Source organism: Panthera leo, chromosome B1, assembly GCF_018350215.1.
Source record: "Panthera leo isolate Ple1 chromosome B1, P.leo_Ple1_pat1.1, whole genome shotgun sequence".
Lineage (NCBI taxonomy): Eukaryota > Metazoa > Chordata > Mammalia > Carnivora > Felidae > Panthera > Panthera leo.
In genome coordinates, this window is record NC_056682.1 from 184,741,438 (window position 1) to 184,757,671 (window position 16,234).

The window sequence follows — 16,234 nt, forward strand, 5'->3', positions numbered from 1 at the left end:
CGGCCTCCTTTCCGATTCTCCCCCTTCTCCCTGCACCTGTGTGCATCACACGATGACCCCCGACTTCTTCCCCACACAGCTTTCAGAGCAGGCCATGGGGCGGGCAAGGCCAGCCCTCCCACACTTCTAAGCCAGGGAAGCATTGATTATGCACCTCCCGTACACTCAGAATGGGGATGGGGACACCTCCAAAAGTTAATAGGTGTTGCGCACTCACTTTGTGGTACGCACAACTCTAAGTGAGTATGAATGATAACGTACAATGAGGAGGTTAAATAACTTCCCCGAGGTCACTCAGCAAGGCCGTGGAGTCACAGCTCTGCCGTGTTATCTGAGACACCATTAAAATGGACACTTCCTCAAGCTACAGCCCAGTGGGGGCTAGGACAGAGGAGGTAGACTGCCCTCTCTCAGACCTCGATTCCGTGTTGATGAAGCGCCTACTATGTGCCGAGCCCTGAGATGGGCCTTTCTACCGACACTATCAGTGTGTCCCTGCCATCAAGCTTGGCAGGTAAGAATCCCTGCCCCCATATTGCACATAAGGAAACTGAGGCCTTGTAGGGGCAAGCGCACAGCCCAGAGTCTCAAATGCGGGAAGTGCATTCAGGGGGTCTGACTCCAGTCACTCATCCCTGTGCCTCCTGCTGCCCTCACTCCCTCAGCCCTGCCCCCGTCTCCCCCGCCCCTGTTACCTGCTCTTCTCAGCCCTGCTCCCGTCTTCCCACCTCAGCACTCGCTCAGCTCAGCGTCTCTCCCTTCCTCTCCTGCCTCTGCCCCGTCTGCACTTCCTGCCTTTGCTCACTGTTGAGTGGCCTACCCCCTTACAGCCTTTCTCACTTGACCTCTTTCAAGAGGCTTCCGTGTCAGAGTTATTTCTGAAGTGGCTGCCATAGGCTTGTGCCGTGGGAGGTTCCCGGGAGGGTCGGACCCAGGCCTGACCTCACAAAGCCCTTGGCTCAGGAGGCACAGGACACTGGCCGTGTGGCCACGGCCAGGCGCATGCCCTCTCTGAGCTTCAGCGGCTGGCCTTGGAAAATGGCCCGGGGCTGTAAGATCTTCCCCATTTCTCCAAATCCAACGCCGAAGTCGCTATGCTGGAGATTCAGTCATCGTGAAGAATAAGATTTTACGGCAGTGCCTGATTATGAATCCAGTGAGTTAGGAAAGACTCCTGGATATTGGCACCGGGAAGGCTTTGCAGCAGAGTTGGGGCCTGAGCAGGCGGGGCTAAGGATGGGTGGGGAGATGGTCAACACCAGGGTTTTCTCACAGGAAAGACTTCCCTTAGCCAGACGTCCACCATCTTTTTACCAGGGTGCGTTTAGCCTGCCAAGAAGCAGTTCACATTGAAACATCTCACATCTCTAGCAGAAGAAATCACTTACCTTAAACTTTATTAGTGTTTTGGTGTTTGTTTGTTTGTTTTTAAATTTCTTCTTCGTTTCTTCTCTGGCTTCCCCACACACTCACTGTCCTTGTGTCCTGGGGCAAACTCACCCCGTTCCTTGGGAAACGTGTACATCCTTACCAAGATAACACAATGAGTCAGTGGTAGCTCAGGGGAGCAAAAGGGATGAGGAGTGTTAGCGCGAAACGTAAGAATAGAACACGTGGTCAAATAGGACAGTTCCGTGTGGCCTCAAAATCTAACAGATCTGTAATAATTGCTCGTTGAGCTGCAGAACACTGTCCAGATCTCAGGCACGGCCACTTATGGCACCGAGTCCAGTAACTGGTGAACACACTGGTTAACTTCCCTGCACTGTGGGCTTTGTAAATTTCTGACACTGTATCAGAGCCTTTGGTGTGGTTTCCGAAACTGCAGTGTGCCCTTCGGGCAGTTTACTTTAAAAATTTTTTTTTAATGTTTGTTTTATTTTTGAGAGAGAGCAACAGAGCATGAGCAGGGGAGGGGCATAGAGAGAGGGAGACACAGAATCTGAAGCAGGCTCCAGGCTCTGAGCTGTCAGCACAACCCACTTCGGGGCTCGAACTCATGAACCATGAGATCATGACTGAGCAGAAGTCAGACACTTAACGGACTGAGCCACCCAGGAGGCCCTGGGGAGTTTACTTTTGGTTTTGAACCTGGAGTGGGGGTGTTTCCCCCCAGGAGTAAGGCAGAGCGTGGGAATATAACAGGGTTATACACAATCGCCTTGGCAGGTAAGCTTGAAAAACTCCACACAAACAAAATGAAACAGGTTTTTTGCTACCAGGCCGGTCCAAGAAGGCTTAGAAAGACAGCATTTCCCAAACCGGTGTGACCACTGCAGCTCTCTTCCCGGAGTAATTTGCATGGTCATTTCTGGAATGTTACTATGGGGGGGGGGGAGGGGGACTTTTGTGGTTTTGAAAGCCAGGTCTCACTGAAATTTGTGTAAAACTTTGAGATCCTGTAGCCAAACGGTGAGCTATTTGTCTCAGAGAAGAGAATGTAGAAACTGTGCATTCATCATCCTGTACAAGGCAGAGAAGCCTTCTGGAATCTCCCAGAATGAAGCACGCTGTGATGTGTGTGTTGCTTCTCTCCGGTCCTCCCTCCTTCCTGGTCCTCTTCACGTCCAATGATGGAAAAGGGTAGAAGGGTGATGGTGGATGATAATTCCCACAAGGGATCTCATAGAGACTTTTTTTTTTTTTAACTACCCATTCCCAGATTTTGTCGTTCATCAGACTTTGCCCTACCAGTCGGTTTCAGTGGATACATTCAACTCCAAGAACGACGTGTACGTGGCCATCGCTCAGCCCAGCATGGAGAACTGCATGGTGCTGGAGTGGGACCATATCGAAATGAACTTCCGGAGCTATGACAATATCACAGGTATGTTGTGGCTTTGGTCAGTGTATCGCCCTCATTTCGTTGTGGCTGGTGGGCGAAGAAGCATTCTGTCCTCCCCAGGAAGGAAAAGCTGGGCTCTCTGACTTGGTGAGAGTCGGGGGACACATTCCAGCCCCCCCTCGTCTCTCTGATTCTTTCTCGACTTGGTCAGTTATTGGTGAGAAGAGAAACTTAGGGTGGTGGTCTTCTTTATTGTTGCTGATTCTTTCCAAAGGGAGAGGTGATGGGTTGCGTGTTGCGGGAGGCATTTTCCGGTCGTGGTGAGAAGTCACCAGACAATCCCTTAATCCTGATCACTTGTGGCAGCCTAAGACTTCAACGGCTTTTCAGCAGCCCAGTGATACCTTCGACTTTGGTTAAGCTGATTGTTAACGAATATGCTAACACGCACGTTCTCACGCGTACACGTGCACATGCGTGCATGCACACGCATGCCCACACTTGCCAGATCCTGGTGGCCACTGCTTCCTTCTCACAAATACAAACACAGTAAGAATAAATGGCTGTCTAAGTTCATGCCTTTGGGTTGAGACCTAGTTGATGCCTCTTTCAACGTTGTCAGGAACCCATTGTCTTAGCGCTGCTAAAAACGGGCTACTTGCTTTGTAAATAGTGAGTAAAGTCAAAATCATCTTTTTGAGATGTCTTGTTTATCAGGTGCAATCTGATAATAACACTGACTTTATAAACAGCACCACGGTGGCCTGTTACCCTGTGAGAGGCTTGCCCTTAGTGGTTCCCGATTTGGAGTTAGAGCAGTGTTTTGCTGCTGCAGCCAGAGAAGCGTATCAGGTAGAAATTCCAGATTAGGAGACTCCTAGGAATCTCTCGGGTGCAGCACGGTTTTGCAGCAGGTGCAGGGGGTGTAGGGAGGCGGAGAGAGTGCCGTTTCCCCCCTCCAAGAACAGAGACGCTAATGAGCCTAATTTCTGCAGCACTGAGAGGTCTGTGAGACACGCGAGCACCTCCGTAAGCTCAGAAGATGCCACGTCAGATGAGCCTCTGCTGTTGGGCCACCTGGCTTCCTAGTGCTGAGTTCACAATCCCGAGAACAGCCCCTCTGGCTTCAAGTGCACACTCAGCACAGAGCGCTGCAGGTGAACCGAGGAACCCAGAGTCCATGTTCGAGGCAAAAAGGCGGTGGAGGGGTGGGGGCTGCTATCCACATGCTTTCTGCTTCCCTCTTTTTGCAGACTTGGAGGATACGTGAGGGATGAGAGCTGGCCCCCGTGCTTTGTGCAGGGGGTTCCACACCAGGGCTTGTTGCCAAGGCTGATCGCGGGCCCGTGAGGTGCCAGGCGCTGGTGTATCTCATTGGAAAGCCCCTTTCAATAGAGAAAGCCCCTTTCAATAGAGAGGCAGCGGACAGATGATAAGGAGCTCAGGTTTTGAAAACAGATGCACGTGGCTTGTACTCCTGACCCCACCAGGTACTAAGAAGTGGCTGTGGCTTCTGAGGCTCAGTTTCCTCATCTGTAAAATGGGCAACACATGTACTTTATATGGATGTTTGTGCGGATACAAAGAGTGCCAGGACAGAGCAAGCAGCTCTCAGTGCCGGCTTCCTTCTCACACCTTTGCAGACAAAGAGAGCAGGGCTCAGGCATGTTGAATCACTTTGGGGGCAGAGCTCAGGGCCTGTCACTGATGCGTCTGACCCCTTTCCTCTCTCAGGTTGACCTGGGTAGGAAGGGACGGCACGGCCCTCCACTTGCCCTTCTGACAGTCTGCAGCTGGTTGCATCCTGACAATCGTCAAGTTATCTGTTCATTCATTCATTCATTCATTTGTCCACAATGATTTCTTGAGCGCTTACTCTGAGCTAGGCATGATGTAGGTGCTGGGGCCACAGCAGTGAACAGGCCAGATGAATACCTCCACCCCCAACGGGTTTGTACTGTAATGGGAGCGAGAGACAAAAAGAAAGACAAATAATTATGATGCAGATAACACAGCAGATGGCAACACACTGAGAAGGGAAAGGAAGGTGGGGATGGAGGTTTTGAAGAACCGGCCATGGGAGGGTTGACGTTTTAGACTGGTAAAAGCCTCGTGGAGAAGATGGGTGGGACATGAGGGGTCGGTCCATGTGGACAGTGTGGGGAGGAAGCATTCCAGAGGCCACAGCAAGTGCAAAGGTTCGGAGGCAGGAGGGTACCTTTCCTGTTGGGGTCATCCAGGGGGCCATTCTGGCCTGAACAAAATGATCCAGAGGGAAAGCTGCCGCAGACAAGGAGAGGTTAGAGGAACCTAACAGGTTAGAGGAAGGACTTGGGTTTTTAATCTGAGTGGACAGCTTCGTGCAGAGGTCGGCAGGGCTGCCCAGGATGAGGCAGGTGCCCGGCACAGGGGGCTGGGCTGTGAGTAGCCTGTGGCAGGGACAGGGGACGAAGGTAGAAGCAGAGGGACTGGTTGAGAAGCTGTTGCAGAATCCGAGCAGGTGCTGATGGCCTGGGCCGGGGCGTGGGTTGGGGCAGCGGCGGGTGGGAAGCATTCAGTGAGGTCGGAGTGGGTGTGGCCAGGGTGAGAGCCAAGGTGGGGCCTTTTTGGTTTCTGGGGACTCCTCAACCCCTCGTTCTCAATCTTCTGAGCGGTGGGCAGCCCCACAAAGCCCACCTACATCCTCTTCACAGCCAAGCCTGAGAAACGGGTTATAACAGTGAGGTAGTTAAACTTGTGAGCTCCAACATCAGGCAGGTTTTCGATGAAACTGGCTCCAGATCTTTCCAGCTAGTGACCTTGGCAAAGTTAGTTTCATTCCAAGAGCCCCTTTCATCTGTAAAATGGGATCATCGTCGGATTGGACCCATGAGAATTGACTGGGGCCCCGGGGAGACGGGCACGTAGTAGGTCCTCAGCGAATATTAGTTTTGTCACCTGGGGATAAAAAAAGGGGCAGCCCTCCTCCCCCCTTCCAGAGCCTAATTCTTTCACTTCAGCTAAAACTTCTCCATAACTTTCATCAGCATAGGAAAGGAGGGGCCAGCGTAGAATGACCGAGGGAGCAGGGGAAGAGGGTGATTCCAGAAACAGCCTGGATCCCTCGGTGCAGGAAGGAGTGTGGTTCCCTGAGCGCGGCCTGGCGTGAAGGAGAGCCCTAAGTGCTCATGCGCCGGGCACATGACAAATATACTTGCTGTGGCCTCTGGAATGCTTCCTCCCCACCACCCTGCAGCCGCTTGCCTTGAACAAGACCAAGGGAAACACGGGCCCGTTTTCTCCTCACGGGCCATGCGTGTCATTTGTCATCTTGTTTGATCACGGAGTGATCCCAGAGTCTGCGAGGGCTGGGCACGGTCTCCTCAATCCATGCCTAGCCAGACGGGGGCCCTGAGGACTGGGAGGGGCACCTGCGTCCCCCTTTCCAGCCGTGATGAGCATGCGCGGGAGGGACGGCTCCAGCCATGGATCTGCTGCTGCTGGGAGGAGAAGGAAACCCACTGTGACGCTCACCCCAAGATTTCACACTTTACGTCTCCTTTTTCTCTCTACATCTCTTCTCAGCTCTCCTGTCTTTGGTTTATTTTGTTCGCCTTTTGATTTCTAGGCTGTACTCTCTCCCCTACGCTAACACACACACACACACATACACACACGCACGCACGGTGATTTCTGCCTCTACTCACAGTACTATAGGCTAAAAGTGTTCGCCTGGACAGAGGTGTTCCGGAACATCTCCAAGAAAGGAATTCTTTCTGTCTCTCTCACAGCGCCCCTCAGCTGAGACAGACTGGCAGGCCTGTGGGACACTTCTGGGTCGCAGGGACCTCCATAGGAAGGCCACTCAGGAAGGGGAGCAGGAGTATGCACTCTGTTGGTGTTGTCAGGGTGGAGTCAGGCGGCTTCCGAAGAGCAGTTCAGTAGTTTAAATCCAGAAGCCTTAAAAGTGTGCCCAACATTTAGCACGGCAATGCCTGCGTTTAAGAATACCGCCAGATGGTTTTCAAAAAAGACTACAAGGAAGCATGTTACGTACAATAATGAAAAACTAGAAATAACTGCAATGTCCAACAATAGGCGATTTGTTAAAAATAGGATACACCCATGCGATGGAATACCATATAATATTAAAGCTTCAAGTTCTAGAAGGTGCAATAACAGGGGAAAACGTTTACATCATAGCGGTCGAGTGAAAAAAAAGTTGACTATAAAAAGCCCACGTATCCTATAAGCCCAAATTTATCTTTAGTTTTAATTAAAAAAAATGTTTGAACCCACATTTATGTTTTTAAGTTTATTTACGTATTTTGAGTGAGAGAGAGAGGGAGTGCGAGTTGGGGAGGGGCAGAGAGAGAGGGAGAGAGAGAGAATCCAAGCAGGTTCTGCCCTGCAAGTGCAGAGCCTGACGCGGGACTCAAACCCATCAACTTTGAGGTCATGACCTGAGCTGAAATCAAGAGTCAGTTGCTCAACCGACTCAGCCACCCAGGTGCCCCGGAGCCGAAATTTATTTTTAAATTTTGAATTTGGGTGTGTGCATAGATTAACGATTAAAGAAATTTATCAAGATACGAAGTGTTATTTCAGCATTTGCGGTACGAGTGATGTTGGTTTTCCTCTTTGTGCTTTTTGGTATGTTGGTAGTTGAGTGTAGACTCGAGCCAGACCACCTGGATTTAGGTCCCCGGCTCTGTCACATACTCGCTGTGTGGCCTGGTATAAGTTACTTAAGTTCTCTGTGCCTCACTTTTCCCCTTATAAAATGGGGATGATGATGATGATAATACTGATCTCTTAAGGTTGTTGTAAGCATGAGATGAATAAATACATGTAAAATGCTTAGTATAGTGCCTGCTCAATAGTACACACTTTTTAATGGTTACCTGTTATTTTCAAGATTTGCTTTGATGAACATTGAAAACTCTTATACTCAGGGGGAAAAAGGAATAATTAGTTTGAAACGAAGGAAAGGGACCAGGAAAAGTAAATATCACTCAAAAACCCACCCACCGTCTGCCCCCAAGGTTGATACTAAGGACAGAAATTGGATAACTATCCTTGTAATTTACAGACCAAATTCACTTTGGCCCAAATTGCCTAGAAAATTAGGGGAAAGAAATGACTTTTAATCAGATGACCTAGATGGGTGTGAGTGGTCCTATTGCTTGCTGGCTGGAGGGAGGAGCTTGGGAGAAGGCTCAGGGGTCTGGGGTGGGGGGGAGAAGGTGGTAGGAGGTGGTCCGGACAGGAGAGGTCCCCTTTTGCAGCAAAGTTCTGGCTTTGTGCTGCCTGAGCTAGATTATTCTACAGGTCAGTGATCATTCTACAGGTGTTTTTGCAGTGCCTGCTATGGGCGACTTTAAAGGGGTTACATCTTTGGATTATCGAGACCATTGATTCAACAATCCAGTAACGATAGCTACTAATCATTGACCACTTCCTGTTTATGGGTGCTCTGTTCTAACAACACCAACCATGAATTTCTCATTTAGTCTTTACTAACCCCATCGGGTCAGGGGTAATAGCATCCTCATTTTACAGACGAGGAGCCTGAGCACAGAGAGTCAACGGGCACAAGGTCAGAAAGCTTACACGTGCTGCATTTCACATCCTGGGCCACCTGCTTAGAGCCACAGGGTTTAACCCTGTTCCGCCAGCATTCAGCTTCCTTTGGCTCTAGAAATCAGAAGAGGCCAAGTGTCTTCAAAGAGCCCTCGTGACAGTCCTTTCCTCGTGTCTCTGAGACCTGACTCCTACCTTTTTATCCTCCCTCCCCAACTCCCCATTTGTTTCATCCTGCTCTATGGAGTTGGGGAATACGTTTTTGAATAGCACGAAGACAGTTCATTTGGTGTTTGTGGTTTTCCTGAATTGTACTCCTGCCTCGAAAGACACCAGGTGATCAGCACTTACTTATTTCTATGGAGACACATATGTATTTTTTTAAGTTTAAAAAATTTTTTTAACTGGAAGCGCCTGGGTGGCTAGTCGGTTAAGCGTCTGACTTCGGCTCAGGTCATGATTTTGTGGTCGTGAGTTCGAGCCCCGCGTCAGGCTCTGTGCTGCCAGCTCAGAGCCTGGAGCCTGTTTCAGATTCTGTGTCTCCCTCTCTCTCTGACCCTCCCCCGTGCATGCTCTGTCTCTCTCTGTCTCAAAAATAAATAAACGTTAAAAAAAATTTAAAAAATTTTTTAACTGTGGGAAAATATGCATTAACATAAAACTTACTATCTTAACCACTTTTACGTGTACCGTTCAGTAGCATTAAGTGCCGTTCACCATGCTGGTTAGACAATCTCTGGAACTCTTTCCATCTTGAAAAAACTAAAACTCTGTGTCCATTAAACACTAACTCCCCTCTCTCCCCTCTTTCTCAGCCCCTGGCCACCACCGTCCTATTTTCTGTCTCTATGAGTCTGACTGCTTTAGGGATCTCATATAAGTAGAATCATAGGTTATTTATCTTTTTGTGCCTGTCTTTATTTCACTTAGGATAATGCCCTCAACGTTCATCCATATTGTCATGTGTCATGTGTCAGAATTTCCTTCCTTTTTAAGGTGGAACAGTGTTCTATTGTGTGTATGTATTACAATTTGGTTATCCATTCATCCATCAGTGGATGCTTGGGTTGCTTCTGGCTTTTGGCTGTTGTGAATAACGCGGCTATGAACACGGTTGTGCAAATCTCTTAGAGACCTCGCTCTGGACCCGGAAGTGAAATTGCTGGGTCACGTGGTAATTCTGTGTTCAGTTTTTTGAGAAACCGCCACACTGTTCTCCACATCGGCTGTCCGGTTTTCCATTCCTTCCATTTCTTTACATCTCTCCCCATTTTACAGTTCACAAGGGTCCCATTTTCGCTGTGGAAGAGCGTTTTTAACCGCGGTGCCCTAATCCCCTCTCATTTCTTTCGGGGCATAGGTCAGTCCATTGTGGGCTGCAAGGCCATCCTCATTGACGACCAGGTTTTCGTGGTGGTGGCCCAGCTCTTCGGCGGCTCCCACATTTACAAATACGACGAGAGCTGGACCAAGTTTGTCAAATTCCAAGACATCGAAGTCTCCCGCATTTCCAAGCCCAACGACATCGAGTTGTTTCAGATCGAGGACGAGACGTTCTTCGTCATCGCAGACAGCTCGAAAGCTGGGCTGTCCACAGTGTATAAATGGAACAGCAAAGGATTCTACTCCTACCAGTCTCTGCACGAGTGGTTCAGGGACACGGATGCGGAGTTTGTGGACATAGACGGGAAATCGCATCTGATTCTGTCCAGCCGCTCCCAGGTCCCCATCATCCTCCAGTGGAATAAAAGCTCTAAGAAGTTTGTCCCCCACAGTGATATCCCCAACATGGAGGACGTACTGGCCGTGAAAAGCTTTAGAATGCAGAATGCCCTCTACCTTTCCCTCACCCGCTTCATCGGGGACTCCAGGGTCATGAAGTGGAATAGTAAGCGGTTCGTGGAGATCCAGGCTCTTCCATCCCGGGGGGCCATGACCCTGCAGCCCTTTTCTTTTAAAGATAACCACTACCTGGCCCTGGGGAGTGACTATACGTTCTCCCAGATATACCAGTGGGATAAGGAAAAGCAGCTATTCACAAAATTTAAGGAGATTTATGTGCAAGCGCCTCGTTCCTTCACGGCTGTCTCCACCGACAGGAGAGATTTCTTTTTTGCATCCAGTTTCAAAGGGAAAACAAAGATTTTTGAACATATTGTCGTTGACTTAAGTTTGTGAAGGTGTGATTGGTAAATTTAAAAGACATGTAGCCCTGGCTCTCACAGGAGAGCGACCAAGAAGCAAATACAAAAAGAAGCCAAGTTCAGAGCTCTGAAGTTAAAACCGCACTGGGGGAATAGTTAGAAGTTTTCAAAATTTTAGAACTCACATTTTAATCAGGGATTGCATTTATTGGCTAATTGCATGACGTGTCCGTTCTCCCATTTAAAAAGACATCTTAAAGCCTGTTGTCACTGAGAAGAGTACAGCATTAGCTCTTAACCATCTAGGACAGTAATGTGCTTTTTTTTTTTTTAAATGAGGAAGGAGAAAGTTGGATAAGATGGGATAGCTCTTATAATGAAATAAACAAACAAACAAAGACCAAACTATGGGCCCTTCTCATTCCATTTTAGCAAACCTTTTGGTAAGAACTCTTAAAGCCAAAGTCAGCTGAAAAGATTTGCTGATGATTCCTTTAAAAATCTGGTAACACTCAGCAATGCTATTTTGAGCCATTTCAGTTTCCTGAATCCCCCTTAATAGCAGAACGTTGGCTATTTCATTGGCTCACGTAGACGCACATCATGGGTGTGTTAACAAAATAATGTTGGACGTTGCTTCCTTTACCACAAAGAGAATACTCTGCTGATGCGTATCTAGGCCCAGCGCGGGCTGTAGGCCCATGAGTGAGACAAAAGCATTTCCCCTCTTCCTTGTGGTTCAAAGCCAGCCCCCGGGGCGGCCAGAGCAATACCGCTTGTTAGATGCTCTCCCTGACCCAGCTGCTTCCCTGAACCCATTCTTTTGAGTTTGTGGGTAACCAGCAGACAGGCCAAAGACTGAATGGTGCTTTTCATCCCATCCTTCAAAGCAATAGAACAGGTATTTCCGCCTGATGAGCATTTGGTAGAATTTCTGAAGCAAGATTTTATGGAATCAAAAGAGGACTTTTCGCAAGTCTCGATGGACTTTGAAAACCTAGAGGTGGCCCTTTGATCTGTGCATGGCTTTGCCCTCTGGGCAACTTACTCTTAGAAGTCATTGAGTACCAACCTACCAGCTGCCCACCTGCCTACCTCCCTACTCATACGATGTCCCGCTTTGTTGATTTGCTAATGTTGCTGCTGCAAGTACAGCCCTCCCAGAGGGGCTGAGGCACCAGATGGCAGTACCCAGGGTGCTCATGACGCTAATGCCCCTTCCTGTCCCGGGAGCGTAGCACAGGAAAGCCCCCTGGGGCTCAGACGTTGACGTGGGGCCATGTACTGGCAGGGGCTCATCCCCAGTAGGCTGAGGGTCTCAGGCCGATCAGCAGGGACCGGCTTTGCAGCCAGACACACGGAGCCCCACACACCAGGTCTGCGCCCAGGGGGCCAGAGCACCTATGTCAAAATGGGCTTCTCTGGTGTGGATTACTGGGAAGCCCATGGGCTCTGGTTTTGTGGAAGGTTCCCAGAGCATGCGCTGCCCGATTAGCTTGGTTTTCTTCAGAGGATGTGAAGTGGATTTGGGGAGTGGCTCTGAAAGAGCAACTCGACCACATCTCTTGTCGCCCTGAAATCAGCACAATCATACTGTACTGCAGTGTTATTTTTTCACGATCGTTTGCCAAGTCACGAGTAGGTAGATGTTTTGCCACAAATGCGAATGCGTTGTTGTTTCTGGTGTTTAAGCAATGCAGATGAAGGCAATAAATAGCATCGGTGTTGCAACAGCACTCCTGGGTCCATTCTGGGACTGCAGGCTGAGGGCTTTCAGCCTAGGACACCGGGGGTTTTAACGAAGGAGGTCAGCCGCACACGGTAGATTGCTGCTTGAAACTTTCCTACTAAGCACCAACCCCACAGGAGAAAAGTGGTTTGTTTTCATTTCTTTTTAAGTGCGAAGTCACTCTTCCGCATGCGTTCTTTTGCCTTCCTGGTTTACTCGAATTGACTACAGATGCCCCGATCCCCACATCGGAGGCCGAAAGTGGGGCAGCTCTGGCATTTCTCCGGCGGTGAGGAGGGGCAAACAATTCTTTCTGGCACATGGAACCTTCCGACAAGCCCGGGCGGAAACACAGGCACTTGGCAAACAACGTAGGGGACATTCAGACAGTCCCCGCGTTTGTGCCAGGTCGAGATGATGCTCCCAATTGCCGCCGCTTGTGGAGAAGGCAGTCGGGACACCTCTTCCCAGGGCTGCCTCTCCCGAGCAGGGCACCAGCTTCCCAGCCAAAGGGCCGGGGAGAGGGGCTCTTGCTGAGTCCAGGTGAGACGCTGGCGGGTGGAAGGCAGGTTGAGGGAAGTGGGGGCTGGGTGAAGGCGAGAGGGTGGGCAATCCCCGCAGCCACAACCAGCTTCTCTTTTCTTTTCCTTCTGACAAAATGAGACCAGATCAGAGTCTGCAGCCTACAAGAGTCTCCGTGCTGAGGGAGTAGCTATTTGTTCTGGCCGACTTGCTGAAGGAGCATAGATGTTCTTGGCACAAGTCGGTGGAAGCTTTGCTTCATTAATCCCACTGCTCCCTCCCAGGCATCCCTTGAGTTTTAAACAATTTCTGCAAGAAGCTTTTTTTTCCCCCCAGTAATAACGTAAGACGAGAAAAACAAACCAACAACACCAGAAACCCAAAGCAGAGAGATACGTGGGACCGTCCCCTGTGAAGATCGTTCTAGGCGGGGCTGTTCTTGTCCATGCCTTCCCATCCCCCATTGGTTCCCATCTTGTCAGCTTGTTTCTTCTTTACAGTCTCTGTGGCTAGGCTGAGTCCCTCCAGGTGGCCAAGTGGCCACGCCACACAGCCTTAAAGCCTGGGATCAGGAACAGATCTCTCATGAAGACTAAAAACAAGCCTTAGGTGCGAATGGCTCTGTGTCCTCGGGCAGCGGATAATAAGACCGCCCTGCATTTCAGCAAAGCTTTATATGTTTTCAATGTACATCTGTGTCCAGCTCATTTGTTTAATAAATAGTTCTTCAGCTCATTGGCGGGCAGGATGCTCATTTCAGAGGGAAGGAAGTAGGTGCAAAAATCGAAGTCCGTTGCCTGCTCAAGGTTATCCAGTAGTGAGTGGCCGAGGCGGAGATTTCCCCCTCAACAGCAGGCTTTGTGTTTTCTTTGTGATAGTCTGTCAATGCCTTCCAAATAAAGACTTTTTATCGTGATTCAGAATATAGCAGCACCTTGAGATAACATTTTAAAAATATAGCAAAATATGCATAGCCAGAAGGAGAATAATGCTGAATAGACACCATTTAATCAACTGGTCCATTTAACAATTCAACGCTACGGAACTGCTATTACATGCAAGGCCCCACTCTTGAAAGTCTTCCAGAAGTTTCCGATAATTGTCCCTTCTAAAGAGGGTTTCTAGCTGGCACGGCTGCTTCTCTACCCTCTCTTCCCCTCCCTCCACAGCTCCGGTGGGGATGTTGAGGTCGAGACGCATTTGGTTCTTGTCACAATGTCCACAAGATACACAAGAAGAATTCTATGAGGGAAAAACTAAAAACTCAAAGGCACGAGTGATGATGAATTGCTCCGGGTCATAATCAGCCTTCGGGGAGCATGCTGGAAATGCCGGTGTTGCATTTTTCTTCCCCGTGGAGTGAGAGGCTGTGTATTTTTAGGAAAGAAATCAGCGTGGGATGCTGGAGGTTTGGTTGCCAGGAACACTCACGATGGAAATTTCTCTGACCGGGGGTAGAATGAAAGAGAGATGAAGGTCTGCAGGAGGGGAGTCTATTTGCATATGCCTTTAGCAGGCTTCCTGATTCTTCTACAGAGGTATCAGCCTCTCACTCGTAGTTTTGGAAGAGAGTTCTTTCATTAGGCACTGGCCAAAGATTCTGTTAAAGAGAGAGCCCTGGAGTGGAGTGCAGAAGTCTAATTGTTGACGCAGTGAGTAAGGTGGTCCGGACTTGGGACAATCCAAAGGGAATGGGCAGAAAAGCAGGGCAGATGGCTGTGGAGGAAACTCTTTGGGGAAAGTAGAAATAAGATGGAAGGAAAAAGGTCATCACGATTTTCTTTGCCTCAGCCAGGCAAGTAGAGGGTGGGACTACCAGGCAAATTAACAGCCAATTTTTAATGAAGAGAGCCAGTTGTAATGCTAATCGAAATAAGAATTGAATTGTAAAGCTACTGAGATCTAAACCTAGCGAGGCACTCTTATCCTTACATTATTCCATTACTTGTTTCAGAATCTACCTTTTTTTTCCGGTAGGAGACTATGCATTCCCAATCAATCCCTTTGACTATCAGGAATGTATAAGAACTGTGATAAAATAAGCCAATATGCCATTCGGTACCATTTTTATGTATCTTAGATGCATAACTTAGGTAAAATAAGAATAGTTTATATGTATATGAAAGCATATTTTGCAGTATGCAAGCTACAATGGATGCATTTTAAGGCTAAATATATATTTAACTCTTTTTCGTAAATACAGTTAACAAACAACATGCCTCCTAAGTCGATATATTCTGTAAGTCTATGAATAAAAAGTAGCTCATGCCTAATATGGCTTTGATCTCTGGTCTGCTTGAATATGGATATGCCCACTTGAGTCACAGATTTGAGGGCATGATGGGCTATTGTGGAAGGGTGGAGTATGCCCATTTATCTTTGTGGCTTACTCCCCGTTTAAATGGAAGATGGGTACTGCAGGGGGACTTTTGCTTCTACTTGCAAACTAAAAAGTCACTAAAAAGTCACTGAAGGACTTCACAGCTACACCTCTACCTGATCTGCATGATCATAATCTTGACGGATTGACAAAGAACTCTGGGGATCTTTGGGCATCCTCTGATTCTGCATGGTGACAAGATGGGATCCCATTGATTGGGTGGAACCATGAACAAATTGGGGGCAAGACTTTTGTCTTGTTCTCTGCATGTCTGGGCTCTAACCCAGTACACAGCAAGTGAGCAGTGAAAGTTTGCCCCATGTGTCTATGTCTTTAGTCCCATTTGGTTTCATTGGACAAATGAAGGGTCAAAACCTCAAATCACATATGACTGTGTACTTATTGTGGGTCAATTACTTTGATACACTGTGGGGCTTTTTAAAAAGTACAAGGGCAGAGTTCTTGCCCTTAGGGAACTTAAAGCTAGTTAAGAGGAAAGCTAGTTATAGCTTCATCATGGGAAGCTATAGTGACAACACCGGGGCTAGTGTTTCTGCATCACAAAGCAGTGTGTGGCTAATTGCGCAATGAAAGAAACAGTAGTGATTACCAATTATTTAACTACTGGTATGGCATGTGGGTTGCATTAATTTTCTATTGCTATGCAACAAATGACCACAAATATAGTGGCTTAAAACAGAACATGGTCATTAGCTTACAGTCCTCATGGGTCATGAGTCCTGGCACAGCTGAACTCGATCCCCTGCTCAGGTCTCAGGAGGCTGCCCTCAAGGTGTCAGCCAGACTGTGTTCTCATCTGGAGGCTCAACCGGGGAAGCATCTCCTTTCAGGCTCATTCGGGTCTCTGGACCCCATATTTTTTCAGGCTCTCGACTTGGGGACCTCTTTCAACTCCTAGGGAGTCACACACAGCTCCATGCCAGTGGTCTTCCCCATAGATCCTCTCATGACATAACTGTGAGCTTCTGTAAGGTCATCAGGAGCAATAGGTGTGAGATCCCATCACCTTTGCCCTATTCTATTAGGTGGAAGCAGTTCATAGGTCCTGCAGTCACTCCTCAAAGGAAGGAGATTGTAAAGGACTCATGGGG

The 16,234-nt window shown here is 48.5% G+C and overlaps 1 protein-coding gene across 1 annotated transcript in view; it reads left to right on the forward strand.

Moving 5' to 3' along the window:
- The window catches only part of LGI2 (leucine rich repeat LGI family member 2), a 29,728-nt gene extending 16,066 nt beyond the window's left edge, over positions 1-13,662 (forward strand). Inside the window, exons 7-8 of the mRNA XM_042936777.1 lie at positions 2,663-2,827; positions 9,708-13,662. Coding sequence (XP_042792711.1) covers positions 2,663-2,827; positions 9,708-10,525 — 983 coding nt within the window. The 3' untranslated portion in view covers positions 10,526-13,662. The remainder of the gene's footprint in view (positions 1-2,662; positions 2,828-9,707) is intronic.
- The last annotated feature ends 2,572 nt before the right edge of the window (positions 13,663-16,234 follow it).